This window comes from Nesoenas mayeri (assembly GCF_963082525.1).
Source record: "Nesoenas mayeri genome assembly, chromosome: 1".
In the NCBI taxonomy this organism is placed as follows: domain Eukaryota; kingdom Metazoa; phylum Chordata; class Aves; order Columbiformes; family Columbidae; genus Nesoenas; species Nesoenas mayeri.
In genome coordinates this window covers 13,147,540-13,173,183 of record NC_137541.1, presented here as the reverse complement: position 1 = coordinate 13,173,183, position 25,644 = coordinate 13,147,540, and the positions used below count along the sequence as shown (strand labels likewise).

The 25,644-nt window shown below is 37.1% G+C and overlaps 1 protein-coding gene across 2 annotated transcripts in view; it reads right to left on the bottom strand.

The window, feature by feature from the left end:
* The window catches only part of MAGI2 (membrane associated guanylate kinase, WW and PDZ domain containing 2), a gene marked incomplete at both ends in the record, with an annotated part of 741,772 nt that overhangs the window by 283,157 nt on the left and 432,971 nt on the right, over positions 1-25,644 (bottom strand). For both annotated transcript variants that reach the window (XM_080355648.1, XM_080355649.1), the window contains one exon: positions 13,592-13,711. In XM_080355648.1, the coding sequence (XP_080211774.1) occupies positions 13,592-13,711 (120 nt within the window). The remainder of the gene's footprint in view (positions 1-13,591; positions 13,712-25,644) is intronic.

Below are 25,644 nucleotides of genomic sequence, written 5' to 3'. Positions count from 1 at the left end.
AGTAGCTGGTTTATTTTACCTTCTCCTGCTTTGATAACTTACGTGGAATGACACTTCTGAAAGTAAATGCTATCTCACAAACCAATGTATTACTGAGGACCCTCAGAATGAAGATTGAAAAGAATGAGATATATCAACAGAAGAAAGTAATTACTCTGCAAATTGCAGTTCATCTGCATGAAAACCACTGTAAAAATATATGACTACACTTTGCCCAACTCCTTTTTACAAAGATAGATGATACTGACAAGTTGAAAAGTTATGGCAGTGCTGAAAACAGTGGAAACTGCAACCTGTAATTAAAACAACAGAACAAAACAGACACCACCCCCGAGTTTTTATATATAAATTAAAAGCATTCTGTAAGAACAAAGCATTTTTAAGGGGAACAACCTGTTGCAAAAAATGTGCTGTCTATGTAATGCGGGTTTCTTCCTGAATCTTGCTTATTTAATTGGACTGCCACACTTAAAAAAAAAAAGGGCCTCTTGAGTTCATACTTGCTATCACTGTTGGAAAACACAACACAAAATTTAGACTCTGTACAAGCCATGTGCCATTAAGGTAAACACTCCAAACACACACTCTGTATACATAAGATGAGGAGCTGATGAAACATTCAAAAATCAGACTTACTTTCCTAAGACCATTATGCCTGGAGTGACTCTTTTTTCCCCCATGTGACTTTCACTGATAGAATCAATAGTACCAAGAGTCAAAAACAGTCTAGGATACAGAAAATTACTCATAACCAATTAAAACAAAATAGCACACAGAATTTCAGTAGAGACTCCTTAAATCCCAAAGAAAATCACAGATGCAGGCTCTGCTTCAGCTGATTCAACCTAAGCTTCCACTTTGCACCTCATAGCCCCTAAAGAAATCTTCCTCCTTGCTTTTCTGAGCTTGCACTAAAGGTTGAGGCAAGAAGGTTACTGAGCCATAGTCAGCTTAGCCTCCTTGCGACACAAAGCACCTCCTGTTGACTGTGTTCCTGTTAGAGGAAGTATTATATATATATATATATATATATATATATATATAAAATAGCCCCATCTGTCCTATGGATAGCAAAACAATATATTTGCTTTACCCTAATGAACCAAGAGTACTCACTTCATCTCTAGGTTCTTCCATTAGCTAGAAGAACCCACTCTGACATTGACAGTAAACCCTCAGTGGGGGGGTTCCAATGAGGTCGCAAAGGCTGGGGGCTGAGGCGGCAAAGGCACTGTCAGGTGAAGTTCTGAAGAGAATTTGTCAAATAGTGTTATAGAGGGAATTCCTTCATTTCTATCACTTTTATTCACTTTTCTCTTTCCAGCTAAATTTCACCACTGAGCATATAATCATGCACATCTTCATACCATCTGTCCCCTTTCATATTTTTTACAGCTGAATCAATCAGAGTTTCGATTTGAATTTCCATCAATCAAGAGATTTTTATCCTCTCTCAGACAGAGAAGCAGAGGTTTTCCAAAGATAATAACAATATCAGTAGCCTATAGGAGATTTTATTTCTATTTCTTCTATCTACGGAGTTTTTATACTCAGCAGACTAGTAGCCAAATACAGCTGGGAAAACTATGACAATAAAAGGTGTACTAGGAATTAGCAGCGCAACTACTTGCAACCAAAATCTCCACAGGGAGGTTAGACAGAATTCTTCTCAAAGGACTCTCAATTATGAAGTTACAACAGCCAGCAGCTTTAGGTTAGATCTAACTCACAAAGCAAACTTCTGTCTGACATATGCCATGCATCAGATTGGTGAGGAGGATCCTGCTTCCCTTGGCATGCTCTGTCCATTTGTAGCAAGTAAGGAGCTCCTTCAAACAGTGGTGGTGCAGGATCTGCTCCACAGCCTGTATACGCTGCTGTGGGGTCTCTAACAGGCCTTGCACATACTGGGCAAGGGAGGAGGAAATACTTGCACCTTCCACCTTGTCTCTGTATGAAAGTCTTTCAAAAGCTCATCATAGAAAACTGTTAATAGGATATTTTGTGATAGTAAACAGCCTGTGGAGCCTACTGTAATATAAAAAAAATAAACTAGCTTGGTTTAGAATAATTCTTTTGCGGTTGTTATGAACCAAACTGAATTTAATTATCTTTAACAGAATATGTTAAAAATGATGACAATAATATTGTTACATACCAGAAGTTGTGCTTTAAAGTTTTTTAGATGGGCATTAACTCTCCTAGTAAAGCCTTAAGCTGTGAAACCATCCATCTTCTCCATTTGCAAGTATTTAAATTAATATAACATATTTCTTGTTAAACTGGGCAAGAAGGCAGCTGTGAGATACACTATTCCCAGATCTTCCCAGTGATGAGACCTTCCACCTTCATAGAGTGAGGGGATACTGTACTCCCCATTGTAAGAACCACGCAATCATCACTGTTATTTGCCTAGGTTTTAAACACTAATTACACCACTTTTGGCTAATTTACCAGCACATTTTTTTTCATCACAGCATCCACCTCTTCTCCCTTCCTCACTTATTTTCTGTACTGGCTACAACTTCCCACCTGCATAACTCCTAACTCATCTCAGCATTTGCTTTCACCTTTCTTGTTCTTGCTAGCATCAGCTCTTACAAAATCTCTTTGTATCTCCCTGTTGCTACTGACATGCCCTAAGAAAGAACTATTTATATCCACAATATAATGTCACCACGTTTACGATTTCATAGAATCACAGAACCGTTGAAGGTGGAAGGGACCAGCAGAGGTCATCTCATCCAACTTCCCTGCTCAAGGAGGGTCACTTGGAGCAGGTTGCCCAGGACCATGTCCAGACAGAATCTCCATGTCCAGATGGAGACTCTACAACCTCTCTGGGCAACCTGTGCCACTGCTTGGTCACCCTCACAGTAAAAATGTGTTTTCTGATACTCAGATGGGACCTGTGCTTCTGTCTGTGCCTGTAGCCTCTTTATCTCTTTTTCACCTCTTTCGTATCTTTCTCTAAGTGTTCCTATGTACAACTGTGACTGCAATCCAATCGTTGATCCCTGGAGACCGACCGCTTGACTTTCAGCTGCTTTCCCTACTGACTGCTTTCATCTATTTCTGCAATCATAAATTCCCAAGGGAAAGGGCTCTCTGTTTTTTTCTCTGCTTCTGCAGCACCCAGCCAATGGTTTCTGGCCTATGCCTGAGGCTCTCTGACACCATGTAAATACAAATAGCAACAAGAAATCGGATCTTTTATTTAAAGCTTCTATAACTTCTGTGCTTGTTAGGGGAGAGCATTCATATGCACAGAAGACAAAGAACTGTATCGTTATCCTACAATCAATGTCTATGTCTCTGAAAGACCCTACAAATGTGTCTATCCATGGACAGAAAAGGTATTTGATTCATTATTCTTATCAGGCACCTCATTATGCAACTCATAAGAATGTAGACACACACACACACACACATATATATATATTTTATTGTAGATTTTCTCCTGGAGTCCTGAATTCAGTGATGGAGTACGTAACATAATTTGGGGGTGAACTAAGATCAAAGCAAGATTTTTTTTCTTTGCATTCCTCTGATCTTCAGCAGCCTTGAGGAAGCTCTAAACTAGGTCAGATATCAACATGCTGTGGTCATGTCTAAGTCGCATCCTATCTCTTCTTGGTGATGACTGAAGAAGCTTAGATTTACACTTAAATGAGTCTGGAAAGATAAATTTAAATCCTGAAAAGTCACTCAGTTTCCAGATGCTGTGACACCTCTCCTCACCATGTTCAGTGCTAGTGCACTGAATATATTGCATTTTCCTTAGGCTGGTGTACGTTTCTTCTGTATCAGTAGGATCTTTTAAAGCTTATTCTATATTCCTGGCTATTTTTTTCTGTATGTATGTCATAAAATAACTGTGTATGTAGGTCATCAACCGGACTATTACATTTCATTCTTTACCAGCATATTTGACCTTGATTTCTGATTATATTTCCATTACTTTTACTGGAAATGCAAGAGGAGCCTCCCATTGGCCAAAAAAACCCCCTGTAGATCTATTTAGTCTTTCATTTACACAAGGTAAAACAGAAAGGAATTATTTTTTGAAAACAGTGTAAACCCAATATATGGATTTTCCTACACTTGAAAGATTTTGTTAGTTTGTTTTTTGTAACTTTACAGTTTTTTTGTTTCGCTTTTAATCAGAAACTGCCTTGCTTTGAAACACAAACACTTCTTTTAGTGCTTGGGTTTTGTTGGTCTTTTATCTTGTTTTAATTAGCTCACTTGGGAAGTAATGTAACTCTATTGCAGAAGAAGCTGTTATCAGTAGCTGAATCCTTCTTTTCAATTAACCATACAAATCCAGGCCTTCTTCCCACATTTACACTGCATTGTTCCACACTTGGCACAACCTGCTTCTCTCAGTGTCCTTCATTATTTTAAGGTCATCCTGCCAAGACGCAGCCCATTGCCTTGATTCGTGCCAGCAGGCAGTGAGATGCACACTTTTGTTCACCTGTCTGTAGCCCACCAGAGCAGCCGTGACCAGGGCTGCATGCCGTACTGCACAGTCCTGCAATACCTTGCTGTTGAAACGAAGTAATCAAAGTGTGATTTCAAAACCCCACAACTCCTCCCAGTGCCATAATAAAGGATTTTTTTTTATGTCTTGCTGCAAAGCAATTTCTACTGAAAGAACAGGAATACAGAAGCTATGATCCAGTCCTTGCTACTACAGAGAAGGCTTATCCTGGAGCATTGCATAAACTAGGAGATGCTCTAAGGGTCAGATTCGCTCCCAGGGAACTCATCACCATAGATGTCTCAGGAAGGCAGAAGCACTGATGGGCAACCAAGGAGAAATGGCAAAATGTTTCCCAGGTACACAGGGCAGAATTAGGAAGGCCAAAGAAGAGCTAGAGTTGAAATTGCTGAAGGAAATCAATGGCAACAGGAAAGGTTTCTACAGCCACAATAGCAACAAAAGGAACATCGGGGAGAATGTGGGCCTGGTGCCCATTGCGGTAGGTGACCAAATGAGGGAGAGCATGGAAAAGGACAACTCAGTGAAAGACTCAATGTCTTCACTCCCTCAGCCTTTACTGGCAAATTCTGCTGCTCATTCCCAGGCCTATCAGGTCTTTGCTTAGTAGCAAAACTAGAAAAGACAGGTGTTACCCACAGTACAGAAGGACCAAATTAGGTACTAATTATGTCAGCTGGACATATGTAAGTCCTATCCATAAGACTGGATAGGATACATCTGAAGGTGCTGCAAAGCTGGTTTAATGTTATTTTTGGACCATTCTCAATTGTGTTTGAAAAGCTGTGGTGATCAAGGGAGCAAAGACTAGAGTTGATAAAACTATTTTCAAGAAAGCCAAGAGGGATTTAGGGAACACACTCAGAAAAAATAATTTGATTCATAGGAAGATAATAGAATTGTTTTGGTTGGAACAGACCTTTAAGATCGCCAAGTCCAACTGTTAACTTAGCACTGCCAAGTACACCTCTAAACAATGTTCCTAAGAACTCCATCTACACATCTTTTAAACATCTCCAGGGATGGTGACTCAACCACTTCCCTGGGCAGCCTGTTCCAATGCCTGACAAGATGGTAATAGGAAGGTATCATGGAAGCTTGTCTTTAAAAAATAAAACTGCTTAAATATTTTTTGAAAATTCTGAGGTTGACAAAATTGAAAGTCTTGTAGCAATGGGGATTTTCTCCACGTATTTTAGGCAGAACCTTCCAAACACTTTTTGGATTGCTGTTTACAGTATTTAGCAGAATACTATTTGCTACAAGAAGGTGATAGTTTCTCACCTAAGCTGAATAAAGAGGAATATCACAAACACAAAAGTCTAGTATCCAACAGGATATAAAATCCAGAGGAACCTCATACAGACAAAATAACATGACAGCTGCATGTAAACTGGAGATAATATAACAAACACTGTGTCTTTCTAGTAATGCATTAAAAAAATAATATCTGTGTAACTGAGCAATGTAGCTAAGAATTTCTCCAGAGGAATGACATGTCATTATGATTTGTAATTTGAGATGTTAAATTCTTTAATGTGTTTTGTAATAACTACAAATAAATGTGCCTAACAGCGTAATAGCATGATAGCTCTGGCTGTACAGGGTTTGACAATGTTTTCCTAATACAGCCTGCATTTAAACTAAAACAGCACAATATATACAGCAGCCACAGCTCAGTTACAAATGTATCTGAAACGTGCATATGCACCGGTTGTGATCTGTTTTATAAGAAAGCCCCACAGTCAAAAAGTAATGTGTCACGGACATAGAATTAACAAATACTATACTGCAGTAGACAATACTATACTACAGTCTTTAATTAATCCCTCTACTACTGCAGGAATATTTCTGCTAATAGCTACTTTTAAACTTCCTAAGAGATTAAACTTGAATTTCCACCTCTGGAGGTCATTCTAACATTTAAACCACATTAGTATGAGAAAATTTGTTCCCAATATTAAATCCAAATGTTCATCTTTTCCAGATTCATCACATCAGCTCTGGTTACTTATTTGACCAACCTTAAATTATTCATATATTGGGTTCACACATTTTAAATTCTCCGAGCTTCTCAGTCATTACTCAACAAAGCTCTATCTGATGAGTTCTCTAAATTTATTCCCTACAGCTCTCCTGTTAATTTGCATTACTTTTGTCTGGACACTTCAGTTTGTTAATACCTTTCTGGTAGTGACTGCATGGAATTAGAAAGAATAGGACAGGTCTTGGGCTGAGCTGACACACGGTCAACCCAGCTCAGAGAAAAGCATGAAGGCAAAGGTTGTTTCATGATTTCTCTGCAGCAAAGATCTTGGTGCTGATCTGGTTTTGACACAAAATAAAGTACATTGACAGTTGTCTCAGCAAGCCTGTTTGAGCAGAAAGGGTTTGTGGAGCACACAGACCCATATTATAGATGCTCTGTGGCACCTGGTCTTGCTCTACGTTCTGGGAACACACATGAGCAAAGAAACATATTTTGTGACTGCTGAACACACATCCATCTGATTTCCTTAGGTAAATTGCCAGCTGATGTAACTTAAAGGAACCCTGACCTGGCAACAAGTTGCTGCTTGTGGTAGCCACAGAATCTCCAGAGAACACAAATTAGATGAATGGAATTTCCATGCACACTTCTGCTGAGATACTTAGCACCAGCCAGCAGAGTTGTGTTCTACCACACCAAATGTGACAGTGGCTCATCTCTGACCTTGTTCATGACACAAGGGCTGAAAGAAGCACTGCACTTGACTCAGGGACAGCACCAGCTGCACCCTGGGATGGTCAGGAACACTGTTCTGGTCACCTAGCAGCCTCTACTCAGGCAGCAGAGATGTCTTGACAGGCCAGGCAGAGAGTTCAGTCTGGCACCTGACTGCACAGAGCTCAGTCAGGAGCATCCCAATCAGCTCATGCACAGATCCAATCCATCCATGGCCATGCTTGGTACAACCATCTACTGGGTGGGGGATATGACCAGAAAGATGCTTCTGGAAACAGAGACAATTGCAATGGTTGTTGGGTTTCTTACAACTGAACTCTGTTAGAAGCCATGGAGAAGCTCTCAATCTCCAGTTTCTCTGGAAGTGCACAGGATGAAGGAGCCATCACACATTTGCACCATGGTGCTCTTTGTTTAAAGGAATAACAGTCCCATTCTTCTAATTTCATGCATAAAATTATAGTCACATAACCTACTGTTTCCTGGATGCCCGTGGGAGTTTGACCTATACTGACACACATGGCTCAGGTGCCACTTTTTCATCCTACATTATGATGAACATCTGGATGACATGTTTCTCTTATTGCTTGCATCCTTGCAGTAGGCCAAAACTGACCATACTTTCAATATTTCTGAAAGAATAGCATTTGTTTATTGATATGGCCTGCAGCTTCGGGTGTCTGTAAGATTTCCCCAGCCAGGAGCCTGGTTGAAGTGTCACTAGTTTGCTATGGAGGATGGTGACCTGCTGCAGGACCCACATGGGGGACAGAACTCTCTAACCATAAGACGTGCAGGAATACCAATTATTAAAATAATGAGCATTTATACAGCCTCCAATTCAGAACAGAGAAGAGGGATACACTCTGCTGCACAAATCCTATATATTTCACAAATTTTAAAAAGGCACTGTAAAAGTTATGAAAGTTGCCCTTGATATTGAAATAGTAAAATTTTTAAAAAGCAGCTTTTTCCATACAAAAAAGGAAATAATATTTATTAAATTTTGATTCTTGACTTATTACTTCCCTGAGAAAATGATAGAATACTTAAATAAACTTTAAAAAAAAAGTAAATGTGATGGTTTATGCCTTAAAATGCATTAACGTATGTTGACAGGATTCCTTACACATGATGATATATCCACTGGCATTACATTTTTGAGCTTCTGAGCATTTACCTTTTGAGACCTATGCTTCCCTCTTTATTTTTTAAGAAAAAAATAATTATTTCTTTGCATTACATATTTAATGAGATTCAATTTCCTCCTCTGCCCCAAGGGTATGTAGGGAAACAAAACAAAGCCTATAAAATCTTACTAATATAGAACAGGTAGAAGAACTCAATCAGATTATGAAGTCACTGACTACATTTAAGATTTCTTCTCCTATTTTTTAACCTAAATGTTAACATATTCATATTTACATGTTGTCTGAATATGGTGGTGAGAAATGGACATCATATTGATATGGGATCTACCACTTCAAGAGGCGCTTTCAACAGGAATGTGATCTTTACTTTATAGTATCTCATTTCATTCGTCTATGCCCTTGAAAACATTTCTACTGTCAAAAGACATGGCTTTTGAAAGACTACTTCTATTTTTATCTATATACATCTACCCTCATGATCCCTTTTCCATTTTAAATCGGAACCTTTCATTAACTACTGTGTTTAGGTCTTAGGAGGGTAGTATTTTATTATCTTTATTTTTATTCATTTCCTTTGTATCCCTCTGCTGTAGAGTCTTCAGCCCTGCTCATAAGGGAATGCTGCATACATAAGCAGGAAGAGTTCTGAATTCCTTACAATTTTTTACATGGAAAAATTGAATAAAAACTACTGGAATGAAACACTACATTTTATAAAACCATCATTACCACAATGCAGTAGTTAAAAAACTCCATTTCCTACCTGGAGCACTCCTTAAATCACATTTTAAATTTACAGAGAGTAAAATGAATTGTTAATTGAAAATGCATTAGCTGAACAGAAGGGTTTAGATTGTTTAGAAGGTCTTAGGCTAAATTTGGCTTCAGAGATGGAATGAAAACCTAGGCAAAACTTAATGTCTCATTTGGTATAAGGACTCTCTGCAGGCGAATGGAATCAGAGCACCTCCCGGTGTTGCTTGTGTGCCGGTGTGTGGGAAGAGTCACCAGCAAGACCTCAGCTTCAACCCACATTCACTTTCCCATGGGAGCTCATCATAAGAGTGACAGAACAGAAAACACATAAGCTCACCTGTTAAAGCTGTTCCTAAAACAACTGTAAGTTTTGTGTCCACAAATAACCAAGCAACACAGAACACCAAGGTTTTACCAGTAGGATGTATTCAAGCTTAAAAAAAAAAAGATTTAATAATTATGGAGTTCTGGAATAATAAGGAAATTCCAGCTAACATTCAGCCTTCTGCCAAATAATACTCTGTCAGTAAAAAAGAGAATGGATGAAATTCTGTCTCCATTTAAGCCAGCTGGAATTTTACCATGGACTTCAGTGAGTCCAAGGGAAATCCATGATCACGTAAGTCATTAAATAACTTGTGTGAGCTTTGAATTTTAAACAGTGAGTGAATTTGAGATAATTCCAAACAGGCAAATGATAAAAAGTAGACTTTTGACTAAATTAATGGCACAATAACTAAAATGATTGTTTTTCATGGGATAAAATTAAGGACTATTCTTACATTAATAGTAAATCAGATGTCTTTTATAAAACAACTTCATTTCAGAAACTGGAAAAGCAACATAGATTATTTTACTGGGGCATGTTGTTCTGTGCCACTTGAGTCTTAACAGCGGCAGGTGGATTTCTCTCTGTCCAGGAACACTTGCTCCTCTGGTACAGAACTAGGGTTATTTTACCTTACCCCAAGTTTTGGAAATAAGTTTTATCTCCAATGAAGTTATCATTCTAGGCCAAATCAGAATTCCTTTAATCATTACAGTAAACTGGAATTCTGCTAAAAAGACGCCAAGGTAAACCTTTAGTATTTGGCTAGACCTCCAAATAAATGAGTTTGGTGTGCTTCAGGCAAACATTTCCTGCAGTAATAGCAGTGCATTGGTGGAATTCACTGGAATTTTATTACAAGTTCAGAATTCAGTGATAATTTCACTGAAGTTAATGTGCCTTGGACTGATAATTTGGGTGAGAGTGGAAGTGAGCCTTGCATTCTTTCTCTCAGTCTGCACTGAATAGTGTCACCTAGATTGCCATGAAACTTTACCACAGGCAAGCTGCAAAATGTGCAGCAAATGTTTATATACCGTTATGTAGATAAAATAATCAATGCGTGTAAAGATGTCTTGGTCTTTCCAGTAGTTTCTCAAAAAGCTATAAATAAAAATGTTCAAAATAGTAATATTTTTGGTCCTAGTGAAATTAAATATTTTTTTATTTGCAAAATTGGTAGAAAATAAATTTTTAGAGTTTTTATCATTAATGTACTGTTGCTTTTCTACAGCACTTTGGAATACTACCGTCATTCACAGTTGTCACAAAAGTGGTAGACAAAGAAAGGCATATTCAAAGCCTAAGTAGTAAAGAGGTCACAGAGCATCCTATTTTTAATTCTGAAGCTTTTACAACTTAAAAATCTATTTTAAAACTCAAAAAAATAATGTATTCTTCAAAAGCAAAAAGGCATTATAGAAATTTTCTAAGAACGTATACTCATTTCACTTTTAGATTATGTCCTGTCTAGGTTGGAATCATGACTTATTTTCTTGCACTGGAACAAAAGGTTTTGGGTTGTTATCACTGGTTTTCTCAGAAAATATCACCTCTTCCAACAATACTGAATACTATAATGAACACTACAAACAGTGTCAGGTAAGTCTCCACTTGGTCTCCTTCTCCTCTGGTTTACCTGGATATTTCTGATTCTCTTTGGAATTCATACAATAGAAGATAAATTGACTGAATCAACCCTCTAGTCAAGAAAAGTGGTGAAAAACAACACACAAACACAGAGTTTGTCTTTTAATCTCAACTAAATGAGAATTTGCTTATTTAAAACCTTTTTTTCTGTTAGAGACAAACTGGTACATATTGACCATGGTTAGACAATCAGCATTGACCGACTCAGCTAAATGTAGAAATGTAACTACAGAATGGTGATTGGAGACAAAAAGCAAACAATAATCTGCAAACCAATCTATGAACACTGAGAATCATTAAAATGAAGGCTGATTCGTGTTAGAGGCCAGAACATGTATGCTTACATAAGTTCCATGATCTATGGAAGGATTCAAAAGTCATTTTCTCTTAGTATGGGGAACTGAAAACTTATTTGCTTTGATCGGTATAATTGTCACCAGTAAACTTAATCACTGCAGACTTAATGTGCTCAGGAAAATCTTATGATGGAATGACTAGCAAAATCCTTCCCCCAGGAAGGTACCACAGTCATGAGGAATTAATCAGTAATGGGGGCTGTAACTTTCTGCAGTCATGTCCAAAAGCCCTTGCATGGGAACAGGAGAAACATTGTCTGTGAACAAGGCGTATTTTCTCATGTGTTACCTAATATTTTCCATAATACATAGACAGGTAATATATTATCTATTATTTGTCAGAATGCACATCTGGTGATTGGAAAACCTGGGAATCAAAGAAAGGATTTATGCAGAAATTGGTATGTTGAGCTCCTTTTGTTTTCCCTTCAGTTTCTGACTTCCTGGCTCTGGTGAACTTGTCACCTGTGATCAGTGAATGATGTGACAGACATTGCACAGTCACATCTTTGGACCTCTCTTCAGCTAGGTCCTCAACCGGTTTGAGGAGCTATTCAGTCTTCCCAAACTAATATTTCACCTTGCTGTCCACTCAGCTCTGGTAGCCGGTATTAAATGACACCTCTCAGAATCCCTCGAGGGACAGAAGAGCACTGTGAATTAATTTAACCTAGCAGTTCAATCTCTGTAAACTTGCTACAAACTAATGAAATTACATGGTCAAGCAATGACAGACTTGTGTTACACTTAAGCTCCTTTAGCTTCAAACACTTAAGGTAGCAAAAAGGCACTTCAAGAAGGGCTTGTTTATTAATGAGTGTCTGATAAACGTAAAATTGTGGTGCTGTACTTATAGTAACGTTTAGGTAATTTCTACCATTAGGTGTCAGAAAGTGGGGAAAATCTAGGAAAGGAAAAGAAGACATACATTCCTTTATTTGACCTTCTTTAATTGAAATATTTGTTACAATTTCTGTATTGATATATCTCTATGAAAATTTATTTACTTTCCAATGGGTACTTTGTGCTGATTAGATGAGAAAGGATTACCTTCTTTCCTGCTATTTATAGCACAGCTAATGATTTTCTTTGGGATGAATAGCTCCTTATTTGTCTTTAGATGCTTTCTTTGACAGGGACAAAGTCAGGACAAGAACTTCTTCATTGCTGCTCTTGCTACAAGGTAAAAATGTGTGGCTGCTTCTTTGTAAATGGTTCTACTCACCCACATATTCCTGTAAGTATGGGTCATTTTTTTCATATAAAGGGTGTTTCCTGACATTTTATTTTCAAGATTGAAGATTACAGTAAAAAGACTTATCCATTACTCAATCACCTTAAATACTAGTGAATCTCTAAGCATCATCTGTTTTAAAATAGTATAGCATTATTCTGGTGTTATTAAAATGCACTACTATGTAACTGCCCCTTCGTTTATAGTAGTTTCACTTTCAGGATCACTATATATTGAAAAAGTTTAAAATCAAATGAATCATCAGTTCTCCTGGGAAATACTGTTCTGCAATAAGCTGCTGTCTCTTTGTCCCATATGCAGACATTTTTTAATACAGTCATTAGGACAGTTCCTATCCTTTTGTCATATTACAAAATTAATGAGTTCTTTTCAATAACTTTACAAAGCCCATAAGACCTGACATAGCAAATCCTTCCTGTTTTAATTATATAGTGAGGTTTTAACCTCTGACATAGATTGATATTTGCAGGATGGCACATGCAAAGGAAAAGTGTCAGTTTTACAACTGATTTCTGGTTTAGTTTTTTCTTTTTTGTCCTATGTTAGAAATGTAGTTGTTTGCTGAAGTTTTGTGGAAATCTCCTCAAGCATTTGGCACAAAGAATTAGTTTTTCTTTCCTATAAGTGCAATGTATTATCCTTTTTCCCTGAGCCAGCAGAATATCCTAAAATTACAATGAACTCATCTACATTTAGCTTTTAAATACGAAAATATTTTTATAATTGCCACATGGCTCTTCACAGACTTCTGATAACAGTAGTAATGACATATTTGTAATGGGATGTCCCAGTGCAATTCCATCGAAGTAGAAAAAAGCATAGTGGAAGCATGAGACAGATCTGTCAGTAAAAGCAATGCTTACCTTCATATGTTCCACTTTCTAAGAGAGCACCACTTTTCTCCAATTCCATAAAATCTTCAACAGTGATGAAAATATAGTCCACACCAGGGACTTCCCCCTCCTTATGTGGCCTTGTGGTGCCTAATAATAAGACAAAAGACACACTGTCAAGCACATGAGCTAAATGTTGACTGATCTTCTCTAAAGTTTCAGAAAATTCATGAAGTAGACCGTTTACACAACACATTATATAGCACACCCTCCTTGTGAGGATGTCTTTCAAAACCATATAGCTGCATTTGTTGAAGATATCAGAGGTATACAAGATGCATGTTTAAGATCATGCCAGATGTTCTTTGAATCTATATAATTTATTCTCACTAATGAAAATGTATCATACTGCTCTTCTTTTTGTGTTGCTAGAAAGACCTTCAGTGACACGAGGCATTCAGAGGTAACGCAAATCTTTGATGTGTATTTTCTATGGCTTCAGCTTCAAACAAAGACTTGTCTGCAATTAATCTGCTTCATGATCTTTTAAACATCTACTTAGTACACAAAACAATAAATCTGTAAGCAAATCTGTGAAGGTTGTATTCACATTGCTGTTTCAATCCCTTAAGTGGACTTGATAAATGGTTAGGCTTAAGGGACTGAGTGATTCAAATCACCTGCTAACCATACTGTCAAACTGCAAAGGTGCTTATATTTAGTTATTGCCTCTATTGTCATCTCTGGATTATAGAACTCCATAAATGCCGAAAGACAGTATTTCCTACATGCTGAGAAGCAACAGGGCTTAGCTAGCAGAAGCTGAGGTTTTAGCAGGAAGCATCTGAATTTGACCTAGTTTTCTAACGGTCAATTTTATTGTGGTCAGGCTATCCCTACATCGACTGAAACCACTAAATAACTCACAAAACTCCATTTGGAAATGGGAGAGCCTCAGGTCCTCCCCAGTTTCAGAGTATTTGAAACATATTAATGAATCAGTTCTTTATCAATACTGTAGTGATTGCATCATACTCGCAAGGTTTGGTTTCAAGACTGTTGACAGTGGGACATGGCTAGAAACCAGGTCTTGCACTTCCTGGACAAAGTTTAATATTATGATATTGTGCAGAAGATATTTTCTCTTCCTTAGTTATTAATCCACCACCTTAAACACCGTATTATGTCTCTCATATTATGCAGTAGTTATTCAGACATCTCTTCAGGCCAGCTAACAAAAAATCTATTTCATCTACTTTTTGATGTATATTATTCAGACATCTGCATTTAAACCTCTTGAATAATTTTGTGTGAGATTCACCATAAGATTAAGAAGTAGTTGTCTACATTCCTGCCATCTGTATAAACCATGACAGTCAGTAGAGATCTCATCAATGGTGGAAGCCAAAGAGCTATTCAGCTGCCTTTCATATTTGCAGAAATGGGTTCACTAGGATTGTTACTGTTGTGTTTCTGGGATGGTAAGGTTAAAACATTCAGACACTTAGAATGTCCATAAATATGTTGAATTTACACCCCATGGAACATGTGACCCCTGGGGATGTAGCAGGATCCTTGAAGATCTCCAACCCTTTATGAGAACTGTGCAGAAGCACAGGGATTCTGGCAATCCCCTGAGCTCCAGGGACCTCTGCTAACAGCACAGGCAGAAGATGTTTGATCTGCGTGCTCTCTCCTGAGGAATTGTTTACTCCCAAAGTCTATCAACAGGAACTATCTCTTCTTCATAAATACAAGAGACAAGCAAGCTTTGGCAATTCAATGCCAGGTTGTTCCTAGACATGGCATGGGGAAGAAGCTCGCACATTAGATGAGTACCTCTAATTTATTGCTTCTTCAATAGTTTTTTATGTAGCCAAACTAGAATTACAAGAAGTTTATCAATAAGATAAAAATACAAGTTGCATAAGATGTGGAGGTAAGCCCTGCTTTGAGTAGAAAGTTGGACTAGGTGACCCACTGAGCTCACTCTCAACCTAAATTTTCAATGATTCTGTGATATTAAGTGTTAATACACTGTAGTTTGCTTTAAACAGACATATATTCAACACTCATATTGAGCAGGAATGACTGCGAAGTCTCACAGGAGGTCCAACAACAAACTCAGATATCCCCATATATTTCTCTGCTTTTCTCACTGTCTTCTGTCAGCTTGCCTAGAAAAGTGTAATGGACTAAATTTCAGATTCTGAATCCCTCTCTTAAACTGGAAGCTACAGACCAGACCTTTCTGCCCTTAAGTGACTTAGTCCTGTTCTTTTGGACATGGTACATCTATGAGAATGTTTGCATATGCCCTGTACTACGAACTGAATATTCTGTCTAATCTGCTTCCCCTATTTCAAATGAAATGCATTATCTTATTCTAGACTAATTCTGTATCCTTAACACACAGCTTAACTCTAGCGTGTCTGTTCTCCAGCTGAATTGCTCATCATCTATTCCTATGTGTAAGGTAATAACGAGATGCCCTGTATTTAGAGTAGTAGATGTATTCATTATGTTCTATAACAGTCCAAGATTTCAAATTTCCCATTTTGCTTCAAGATGAAATTAGTGGATTTTTGTGGCAAAACCAAAAGACCCAGAACTCCACTTTAGAATCACCAGTGTGCTACTGCATACAGCAGCTTCTTAATTTAGTCTCCCTGAATCTCAGTTTCTCACTTATGTTCCTAGGTGACTAAATAGCTACTGGTACTTTTGCAGCACGTTTTCCTTTCTCCATTTGTCTTGCACCCCATGGTTTCACTAGATATCCCAGCACAGAAATGAGGAATTCTTTCTCATTAAGTTGAATTGAAATGGGTAAATTACACAAATTAACATTGTTAAGGAAAAGCAGATTTTCTAGAAAATTTCTTGGCATCTCTACCTATGCCTGCTATGTTTGTCTTACAATGCTGGAAGGTAATACAGATGGCAACATGGAAAGTTCCACTCTCTTTGCACGTAATACCCAGGGAGTCTGCTCCAAGAGCTCTGAATGGTGTTGTGTACTGAGAGTTTTAGTCCTATAAGACATCTACTACTCACTTCCTTCAAAAAATGGAGAAAAGAGCAAAGCATGATCACTAGTTGCACATATTCAGGGCAACTCTTACCCCAGGTACAGCAGTTTTCATCCCCACTGGAACTTTATTGCCCTTGATAAAATCTTACCAAGTCCCATTTCCCTCCTGCATCTGTTCTTATTCCCTCAGCCTGGAGGACCTGAGACCTTAAAAATGGTTAATGCAATCCCCTGGCTAATGGAATAATCAATAGTTATTGCCTCTTTTACTCCTTCACCCTGGAGGAACTGAGTTGCTGTCCTTTATACCTTTCTGTAAGCACCATAGAGTTTGCAATGTGCAGGTTAACAGACTTGGAGGCAGTTACTGGAGAATCTTAAGCACTCATCAAGATCTGAACATTAAGGGCTATATTTATCTTTTAGATCTTTTAGACCACAGGCAGTTTTTCTTTTTCCTTGCTTTTAAACAAATGTAAAATTACTGGTTTTAATAGCTACATTCATATAGACAGATAAGCAGCCCCAAAAGCTACAGTGATTCAAGACTTAAAACAAAGGATTAATTCCAAGCATCATAGTTTTACAGAAACACATCTTCTGCATTACAGCATCAAGGCTTAATAGGGCACACTTGCTACTGCTTATAAGAGTTAGCCTTTTATTAATGCAAAAGGAAAATAGGAACCCAGCTACCATTTTGTTACCATGGTAACATGAAAAAATAATCTTTGAATTCAGTAATGAAAGAACATTATACTTTTAGATCTTGCAGGATCAAAACCAACAAAGGATATTTGCACTATGCGTATTTATGACAAATGCAATCTATTGTTGCTGTTGAACAGGAGAAACACAAGGAGTAGCTTGCAAGTAACCACGACCAACCCATACAAGGGAGTGCTGTCACCCAATGTGCAGGTACCTTAGAGACTACAGCAGCTTGATCTGGACTGATACTGATTTTCTGATATAACTTACTTCAGTGCAGGCTTTCCATGCCAGTGTTAGGTTATATGATGTTGCTATGTTTCTGGAGAGGAATTAAGTGCTGTTTACAAAAACAGCCTTTGAAAGAACATTTTTAACTGAGTATAAGGGACCTGAGAGTATAAAATTAGACACCTAAGAAATCTTTACAATGAATGAGAAAAGGAGAGTGTTAATTCAATAGCAATAAACTATTTTTGAAATACTGCTTGTGTGTGCTTAGGGAACAATAAATAACCTCTAATATGGAAGATTTATGTTGACTGCTAGTGCAGATTGGAAAAATGACCAGTTCATGTAGTGTTCAGTCCAGATTCCCATTATTAGTAAAAAAATATGGAATTATTAACTCTAGAAGAACTCCAGGGTTGGAAAGCTCCACATCAGTTTGTATAGGCAGGAGAACAACTAGGAATTTATGTCTCTTTCTCAACCTCAGCATCCAAGTGTATAATTATAACACAATAGTGCTTATTTGGGAACGTGGTGCTCAGTTTGACTTTGAAAAGATTTCCGTTTCTTAGAAGCGCTGACTCTTCACAGCCTCTATCCAGCTCTGCTACTTTCAAGTGCAGGAAAGGTGTTCTCTCAATATTTCCTTTATTGCTAACTCCATGTAGATATGAACGACAGGAAAAGAGGCAAATTTATTTACGTGTCAGCGTAGGAATATGAATATTAGTTAAAAACCCCAGAACTATGACAGGAAAGACTTGGAAAGGTGTCCTCTGCTCAGTACCATAGATACACTTCCAAGAACACTTGCCTAGTAAATAATTTGTATTTTACAGTCTCTGGCAGCATTAAAAGGATAATATCACATGAGTAGTGTTCCTGTACATTCTGTATGATGATCAGGAGGAGAGCAGAAGTCAAGGCCTTAGTCCCTGCAGGTCTGATATCTACTCACAGACTTTGTGCACAGGTTTCAACGCTCTGAGCTTATAGGCATATTTTAAATATTCACATTATTACATTTTTTAATTGCAAGTTAAGGGCAAACATGGCAAACCTCTTTGCTCCGCAAACACCTTCACTGTTACTTAGTTGATTTGCATTTGGATTCCCAGATTGGTTCCTATGGTATGAGGTAAATACAAAAGCAAAGGTGTGTCAAGAATTTACAGCGTAAATGAAAGACACAGTAAATACCTAGCCCTTTTTGTATAATAACTACTCCTAGATTCATTTTGCAAATGCAGGGAAGCAAATAGGGCCTTATTGTGCTTATTTGTTCCAAATATAACAAAACATAAGAAAATCTTTATTATATAAAGTCATTTTATTAGGCATTCTACTGAAAATTCGTTCTGTAATTCTGCATTGTACAACAGCTTGTTGTGCAAAGCGGTGTGCCAGGCTGTCGTACACCACAGTAGCTGGAGGGATCCCTCCTGCAGAAACAGACTGCTAATCTTTAATAAACTTCAGCTAAGCCCTTGGTATGACCTTGTATACACTTTGCCTTAGAAAAATTCAACAATGTTTAATTAGCTCTTCTGTTTGTTTGTCAAATTACTCTGGGACACTGTTACTGTGAGGAACTGAAATGTATGGGAAATTATACCTATCTTGTCAAATTACCAACTGCATTAAGCAGAGGAACGCCACATTCATCTTGATCTACTGAATTCCCTGCTGAAGAGAATAATAAACATCATTTGCAACTAAAGTGATTTTAGATGTACTACAATGCAGGAAGCTCTTAAATGTTTATAATACTGCTCATAACAACAACATAAAACACAATGCCATAAGCCGCTTCTTGGCAAGGGTCACGAAGAAGAAGTTTTTTCCACTTTCTAAGTGTGCGATACCAGCAATGCCTCTGATACACACCTATAAAAATGCAGAAGCAAAAGGAAGGAATTCTAGATTCCGGAAAATGTTTTTTTTCAGGGGTAACAGTTTTGAACTGCTTTAGCAAGCAGGATGATGGCAAATGTGATCCTGAAGAAGAGAACTCAGGTTAATCAATTCAAACGCCACTAGCAAGGGTGCTAAATGCTTTACAGTGAGGCAAAGCCAGGCATTTAGCATTTGCTGAGTTGTAAGACTGAAGCATTATTTGCAATGTTACCTGCACACAGAATGAAATCTCAGACACTATTTGGAAAAAGCAGAGTGTTTTTACTGGCTCCAGGAATTTCTGGCTGAGTTTTAGCAGAAAGGGAAAAACACTTAGCCATACTTCATCACAGAACTAATAGTTTCATTGCTGGGTGTTTAATTCCTGTGAATTAAAATGGAAGTTTTCCGATCTCTGTACACCACCAGAATCTACTGATATTAGCAGAAATGATAGATCAACTATGTGGCTCAATCCACTGTCCACTAAAATCAGGTGGAGAATTTGGGTCATATATAAAAAAAACCCCAACAACATAAATACCCAAAAAAGGTATATTTTGGGATTAATGACATTGATTGTTAAATTTTGATTTTTCCTGAAGAAATAAAAGGTAAGATTGTGAAAAGCAGTCTTAAAGAACTGTGTACTGGATTGTAGTTCCCACATTCTATAGTACCTCATAATTCCTAGGACAATATATTTTATATTTTATATCTTATATTTTAAAACATAGGCAGTGACTTCCTGGATTGGAGATCTACAATACACAGAGTAACAGATAAGCATCACCTTTGTGGAAAGAATATGATTTCAGCCTGTACTTCTGTAGATTTTCACTTCTTTTAAACTTGAGACCAACGCATTAGGCAAGCTAGTTAATCTCCTGCCTGACGGTTTGCAGGATTATTACACTCCAGATGCATACATCCTTTCAAATACTTTTTTTTTAATTTTACTATTAAATATTTATTCAGTAGTTTCCGATTAAACACAGCCTAGGTTTTCTATTTGTTCTTTTGGTTTCGTGCAATGTGACAGTGCACAATGCACGTAAAAACAGCTCAAATAATTTATGCATTTAAAAAAATTAAATCATATTGGAGCTGAATAGCAAAGTAAAATCAGGAGATGGGAATGACAGTAGTTTTAGCTTAGGACTGCTGGTAGGAAGATTATTTATTTTTTTTTTTTATTTGGTTAATTATGAGAGGACCACTAGAACCAGCACAACACCCAGAGAAGAAACACAGCACAAGAGCTATAGGCTGAGACAGATACTTGAAGACTTTTCTTTAAAATAAACTGTGCCATATCCGGAGCTACTCATCATGCCATGCAAAGATCTGATCATTGCACTTCCATGCTGTTACCCTGTGGCAGGATGTTTCCTTTATAAAGACAGACTCATTGCCAGGTAATCGCAGCAGCAACTGGGTCACTTTCCTGCTGTTGGTGAATTCCTCATCAAGTCTGCAGAGCACTTTCTTTTGAGAACAACTTGGACCCAGCATTGAGCCCAGCTATACAAGTTTCATTGCCAGCACAGCATTGGAGCAAATAAAACGTCCTTTTTTCAGTATCTTTGCCAAGAGTATCTTTTAAGATGTAAACAATAGATTTCAGAAATAAAAGCTAGTAACAGAGAAGTGTGAATATTTTGTCTCAAGTTAGGTAGGGGATATTGCAGAAAATACTTGTAAAAACAATCAAAAAAGCTTTTTGTAATGCAAGTATCATCAATGCTTAAAATAAATTCCATGTAATTCCTGGAAAATACCAAATTGGGAAATTATGGGTATTCTGGCAATTGGAAGTGTAGACCTTACAGGGGTTAGCCACATGCCTAATGGAATCTGATTTTCAGTGCTCAAAAATTGAACAGATGAAAAGAAGGAAAATAAGTTATGAATCACTCTGCATGTCACATTATTGCCTCAAAAGTTTTTTTTGTTGTTGTTGTGGTTTTTTTTGTTTTTTGTTTTTTTTCCCCAAAAAAACCCCAAAAACCAAAAAAGCCCAATAACAGCAAAAAACCCCAAAACAAAACAACAAAACCAAAACAAAACAAAAAAAAACACAAAAGAAAATAGAAAACCCACAAACAAAAAAAACCAAAACCAACCAAGAATTAGTACCAAGCCTGAAGCTCTAGAAGATACTGCGATTTTCTTCATAAAGCATGTTATGTCTTAGCAAACACCCTTGCAATATATCCCAATATCTTTCATTCTTATTATAAACTAAAGCACTATATCAGTGTCACAAACAGACAGGAAAGAAAGCAGTAAAGTACTATAAAGAAACATTTCAGAATGAAAATATGAAAATCTAACAAATGGATGGTAGGTTGTGGTTGTAGAAAGTTGGAGGTTTTATTTTGGTTAATTAGGAACTTATAGAGCTAATAAATAAAGACCAAGATTCTTTTTTTTTTAAATTTTTTTCCCATGGATTTTCACTGCTTCAAGCAAAGATATAAACTGAAAAAGTATTATAAATCTTTATCCCTTTTGGAAGTTTAGCCTTTATTCCCATTGCACAAAGTTGTTTACACTCCCATAAACCTTTATTCCAGCTATAAACAACAGTTTTTTACATGAAAGTGAATATAAGTGCACAAGAGAACTATCAGAAGAATCAAGCCATGCATTAGGGCATTTTGATGAGAAAATCATGTATGCATGAGCATTTATTTTTCCATATATTCCTTCAGATTTTTAAAAGTCTTCTGCTGATGAGATCTAGACAGAGACTTTTGATGTTACTAATAAAATAAAGGTACGCATAATTACATGCAAAATGCTTTCTACTGCCAGAAAAGATTAATTAGAACATGGTTTCTTAAGGACTTTCAAGGCCTTTTCTGGGAAATGTCTGATTTTTTTGCAGATCTCCAAGAAGTCAGATGATGTAGTTAAAGAACTACTTGCATAGTAGTCTGCTGGCACGTGTAAGGCTGCTAAACAGTCAAGTATTACAGATGAAGTTTTGCCCAGTGTTAGTAATTCTATTATTTCTACCAATGGTCCAAATGGTCGGAGCATCAATGGAAATATTAAGTGAGATTTGGGATAGTTTTTTTCAGCTGTGATGTCAAAACATCTATTTGTACTGCACATTAATGTAATTTCAGAAACACAACATATCTGGACTAAGGGATCACAATTCTGCTATCAAAACCAGAATATGCTTTTATACCAGGTGGTTTTATTAACATTATTAATAAATGTTTGTGGATGTCATTTGTTAGGCAGCTTGTACGCATTACTACAGAGAAGTGAAGAACCTGCTTAAATCATACCTAGACCACAGTGTACCTTGAGAGATGCTGCAATACCTTCAATAAAAAAACTTCTAAACTGAAAAATTACTGATATTCTTATACATTCTATGTATTTTTTCAAACTTAAGGAGCCAGTCACCCTGTATAATGTCTATTTAATAGCATATTTTAAAAGGATTTGTGAAGTTGTTAGCCGCTGCTACTAAATCTCTGAAAATATTTATAAACGGATTTTCTAAATCTACAGTCTTACTTTGAGAGGCATTAAGAGAGGGGCTGTGGAACAGGCTGCCATAGAAACCATCCACAGATGTATTCCTAATCAAACTCACTTCAGCTGTTTTGGAAGTTTATGTCGATAATATAGAACAGTTAATTAATGAATTCATAGAATGAACAATAACAGGACTTTAAGATTTATTTATTGATTAGGGCAGATGACATACAGAAAAATGAGGGGAGTTTATGCTTAAAATAGGGCACACAGTTGATATGTGTGAATGAAAAAAAAAATCTCTACTTAAACCAGGGCAGCCTTCAGACACAAGTCTAAAATTCTCCCTCCTTAGTCTTCATAGTTGTGTTCTGCTGCACCTTTGAACAATATCTATCCAACAGGGCGCAAGAGCCAATCCAGAGCACATCACTTCTGAATTAAAAAGTACTTTGGAAAATTGCAATGGATGGTGTCTGAATGGTAGAAGAGAGTTACATGTTACTTGGTTTTCTCTCTCACTGTCCATAGCTTGTTTTGATGATTTTATTCCTTGGCTTTCACCCTCAAAGCTGATATATTCAGCCGAATATCTGTACCGTTCACCAGACAGCAGGACCAGACCTTGGTTTGGTGGAAAAACATGGTCACGTGTAATGGTAGTTACTGTTGCACTCATTTTTAATGAACAAGAGTTCAAAGAAATGAATGAGTGGCTGTGCAATAATACTATGTGCAACATCTGAGCAGATTCACAGCTGAGATCTGGGGTGGTCAGCTGCTATGCAGACAGCAGAGCAAAAGCTGAACTGAGACACAGGGAATTGCATTCCCTCAGTAGGGATCCCGTCAGCGCCAGGCAGGGTTTCATACTGTGGGATGCCATGCTGCGGGAAGGCTGTGAGCAGCAGTAGAAGTTGCGCTGTGGGGCTGCTGCCCGGGGCAGATGCACGTTTCTCATGGGAAGGTTGCAGTCCAGCAAAGGCTGCACCCCCTGGGCACATCAGCAAAGCAAGCACGTTTTCTGGTTTGCTTCTAGAGTAAGAGAAAGTACCTTGTTCCCTTTTTCCTCCTCTTACTTTCCACTACAAATAGCAAAAGTAGGACATATATACACAATAACGATGTGAACTCCTTGGTAAAAACTTTTCTGTTGCTCTTCTTCATCCACTGCTTCTCATGGGCAACAAAGTTCTGATTGAACTATGAACTTCCAATTCCAAGTTACAAAATGTTTGATTTTTCTGTTCTAAAAGTCCAGTTTAAAACTGTGTGATAGAAAATGTATTCTCCTTCCTTCTGATAAATGAATGTATCATGGAACAATTCTACTATGCTATTCAGAAAAGAAATGTATTATTTTGAAACCATCTTAGTTTTTATATAAATTATTTTCCTAAAAACATGACTCTCCGTTAAAAAAAACCCAGCCATTTGAAATAGATTTCTTCCCATCTGTTTTTAGGAAATAACTATTTTCAGCTTAACTCACATTATTTTTTTAAAAAAATCACTTCTCAGTAACAAGTTGGATAAATTATTTATACAGAAGTCATTATTTTATAGCATACTCACAAACTTATAAGTGCCTGCTGCAGATTTAGATACTGTGACTATCTTCAAGTTTTTAAAAGAAATTTTAAAACCTTGATCATTCTTCTGAAGACAGAAAAAAAATATAAGCTTAGATTTAACTTCAAAGGAGTAAAATACAGTGAAGGTGAAGAAATAAATGTCATGTAATTCTGAATGCAGGGAAGCCCACTGCTATTCTTATCTCCTACATGAATTATTTCTGAGGTGTAACTGCAGCACTGGTGAAGGTGATTTCATGAAGAATACACACCTCAACTGATGGACAATTTCTTTATTCCAAGAGGAACATAAGTAGTATGTGGAAAGTTATGTCTGAATAAAGAAGGGCTTGGAACAACCGGAAAGATTTCAGTTGCAGATGTGACCTTGATATTCTTCTAGTATTGAGCAGTGTTGAAAGAAAAGTTGTTGGTGAGTGGCAAGTGTTACTCTGCTTGGTTAATTAAAATTGCTGCTTTGCATGTACAGTGAGGCTTTATTTTCTGATATGATGTAATAATCGACCTTGCAACGTTCAATTCAGAACTCACTAGAGATGAGTTAATTCCACTTATTTTAGCTCCAAACAGATAGCAGCTACTGGCATCTCTTGCTTCTGATGATAACAGAACAAATTAAATGTACCTATATCAAATCAAAACATATTTAATTATACTACTTTTATTTTTATAGATGTGATTAACTACTATTTAAGAATTTGTACCTCTAATAATTAGTATCAGGAAACTGATTTCCCTGAAGAGAGTGGGTCAATCATTCTAGCTTCTCAGCTATCAGAGAATGTGAATATTCCTTATTTTATAATTATGTCCTTTCTTTCAAGCATCTTTGCCTTTCTGCTTCTTCAAAGTCCTGTTCATGAGCTCTGTATAGCTACGTACAGCATTGCCATTAGTTTTTTTTGCAGTAATCATTTATCTGATCCAAATCCCATGATTTTTTTTTTCTGACACCACATCATTAGTGCAGTGGTCCCTTCATGCCAATATGTAGAAGTAAAATCTGTGATGAATTTATAACTTGTAGATTTACTGAAAGTGGTGTGCATGACATAAATACATTGCCTGCTAAATAGCTCATTCTGTGAACTCAAATACATGCCTGTCATGTTCAG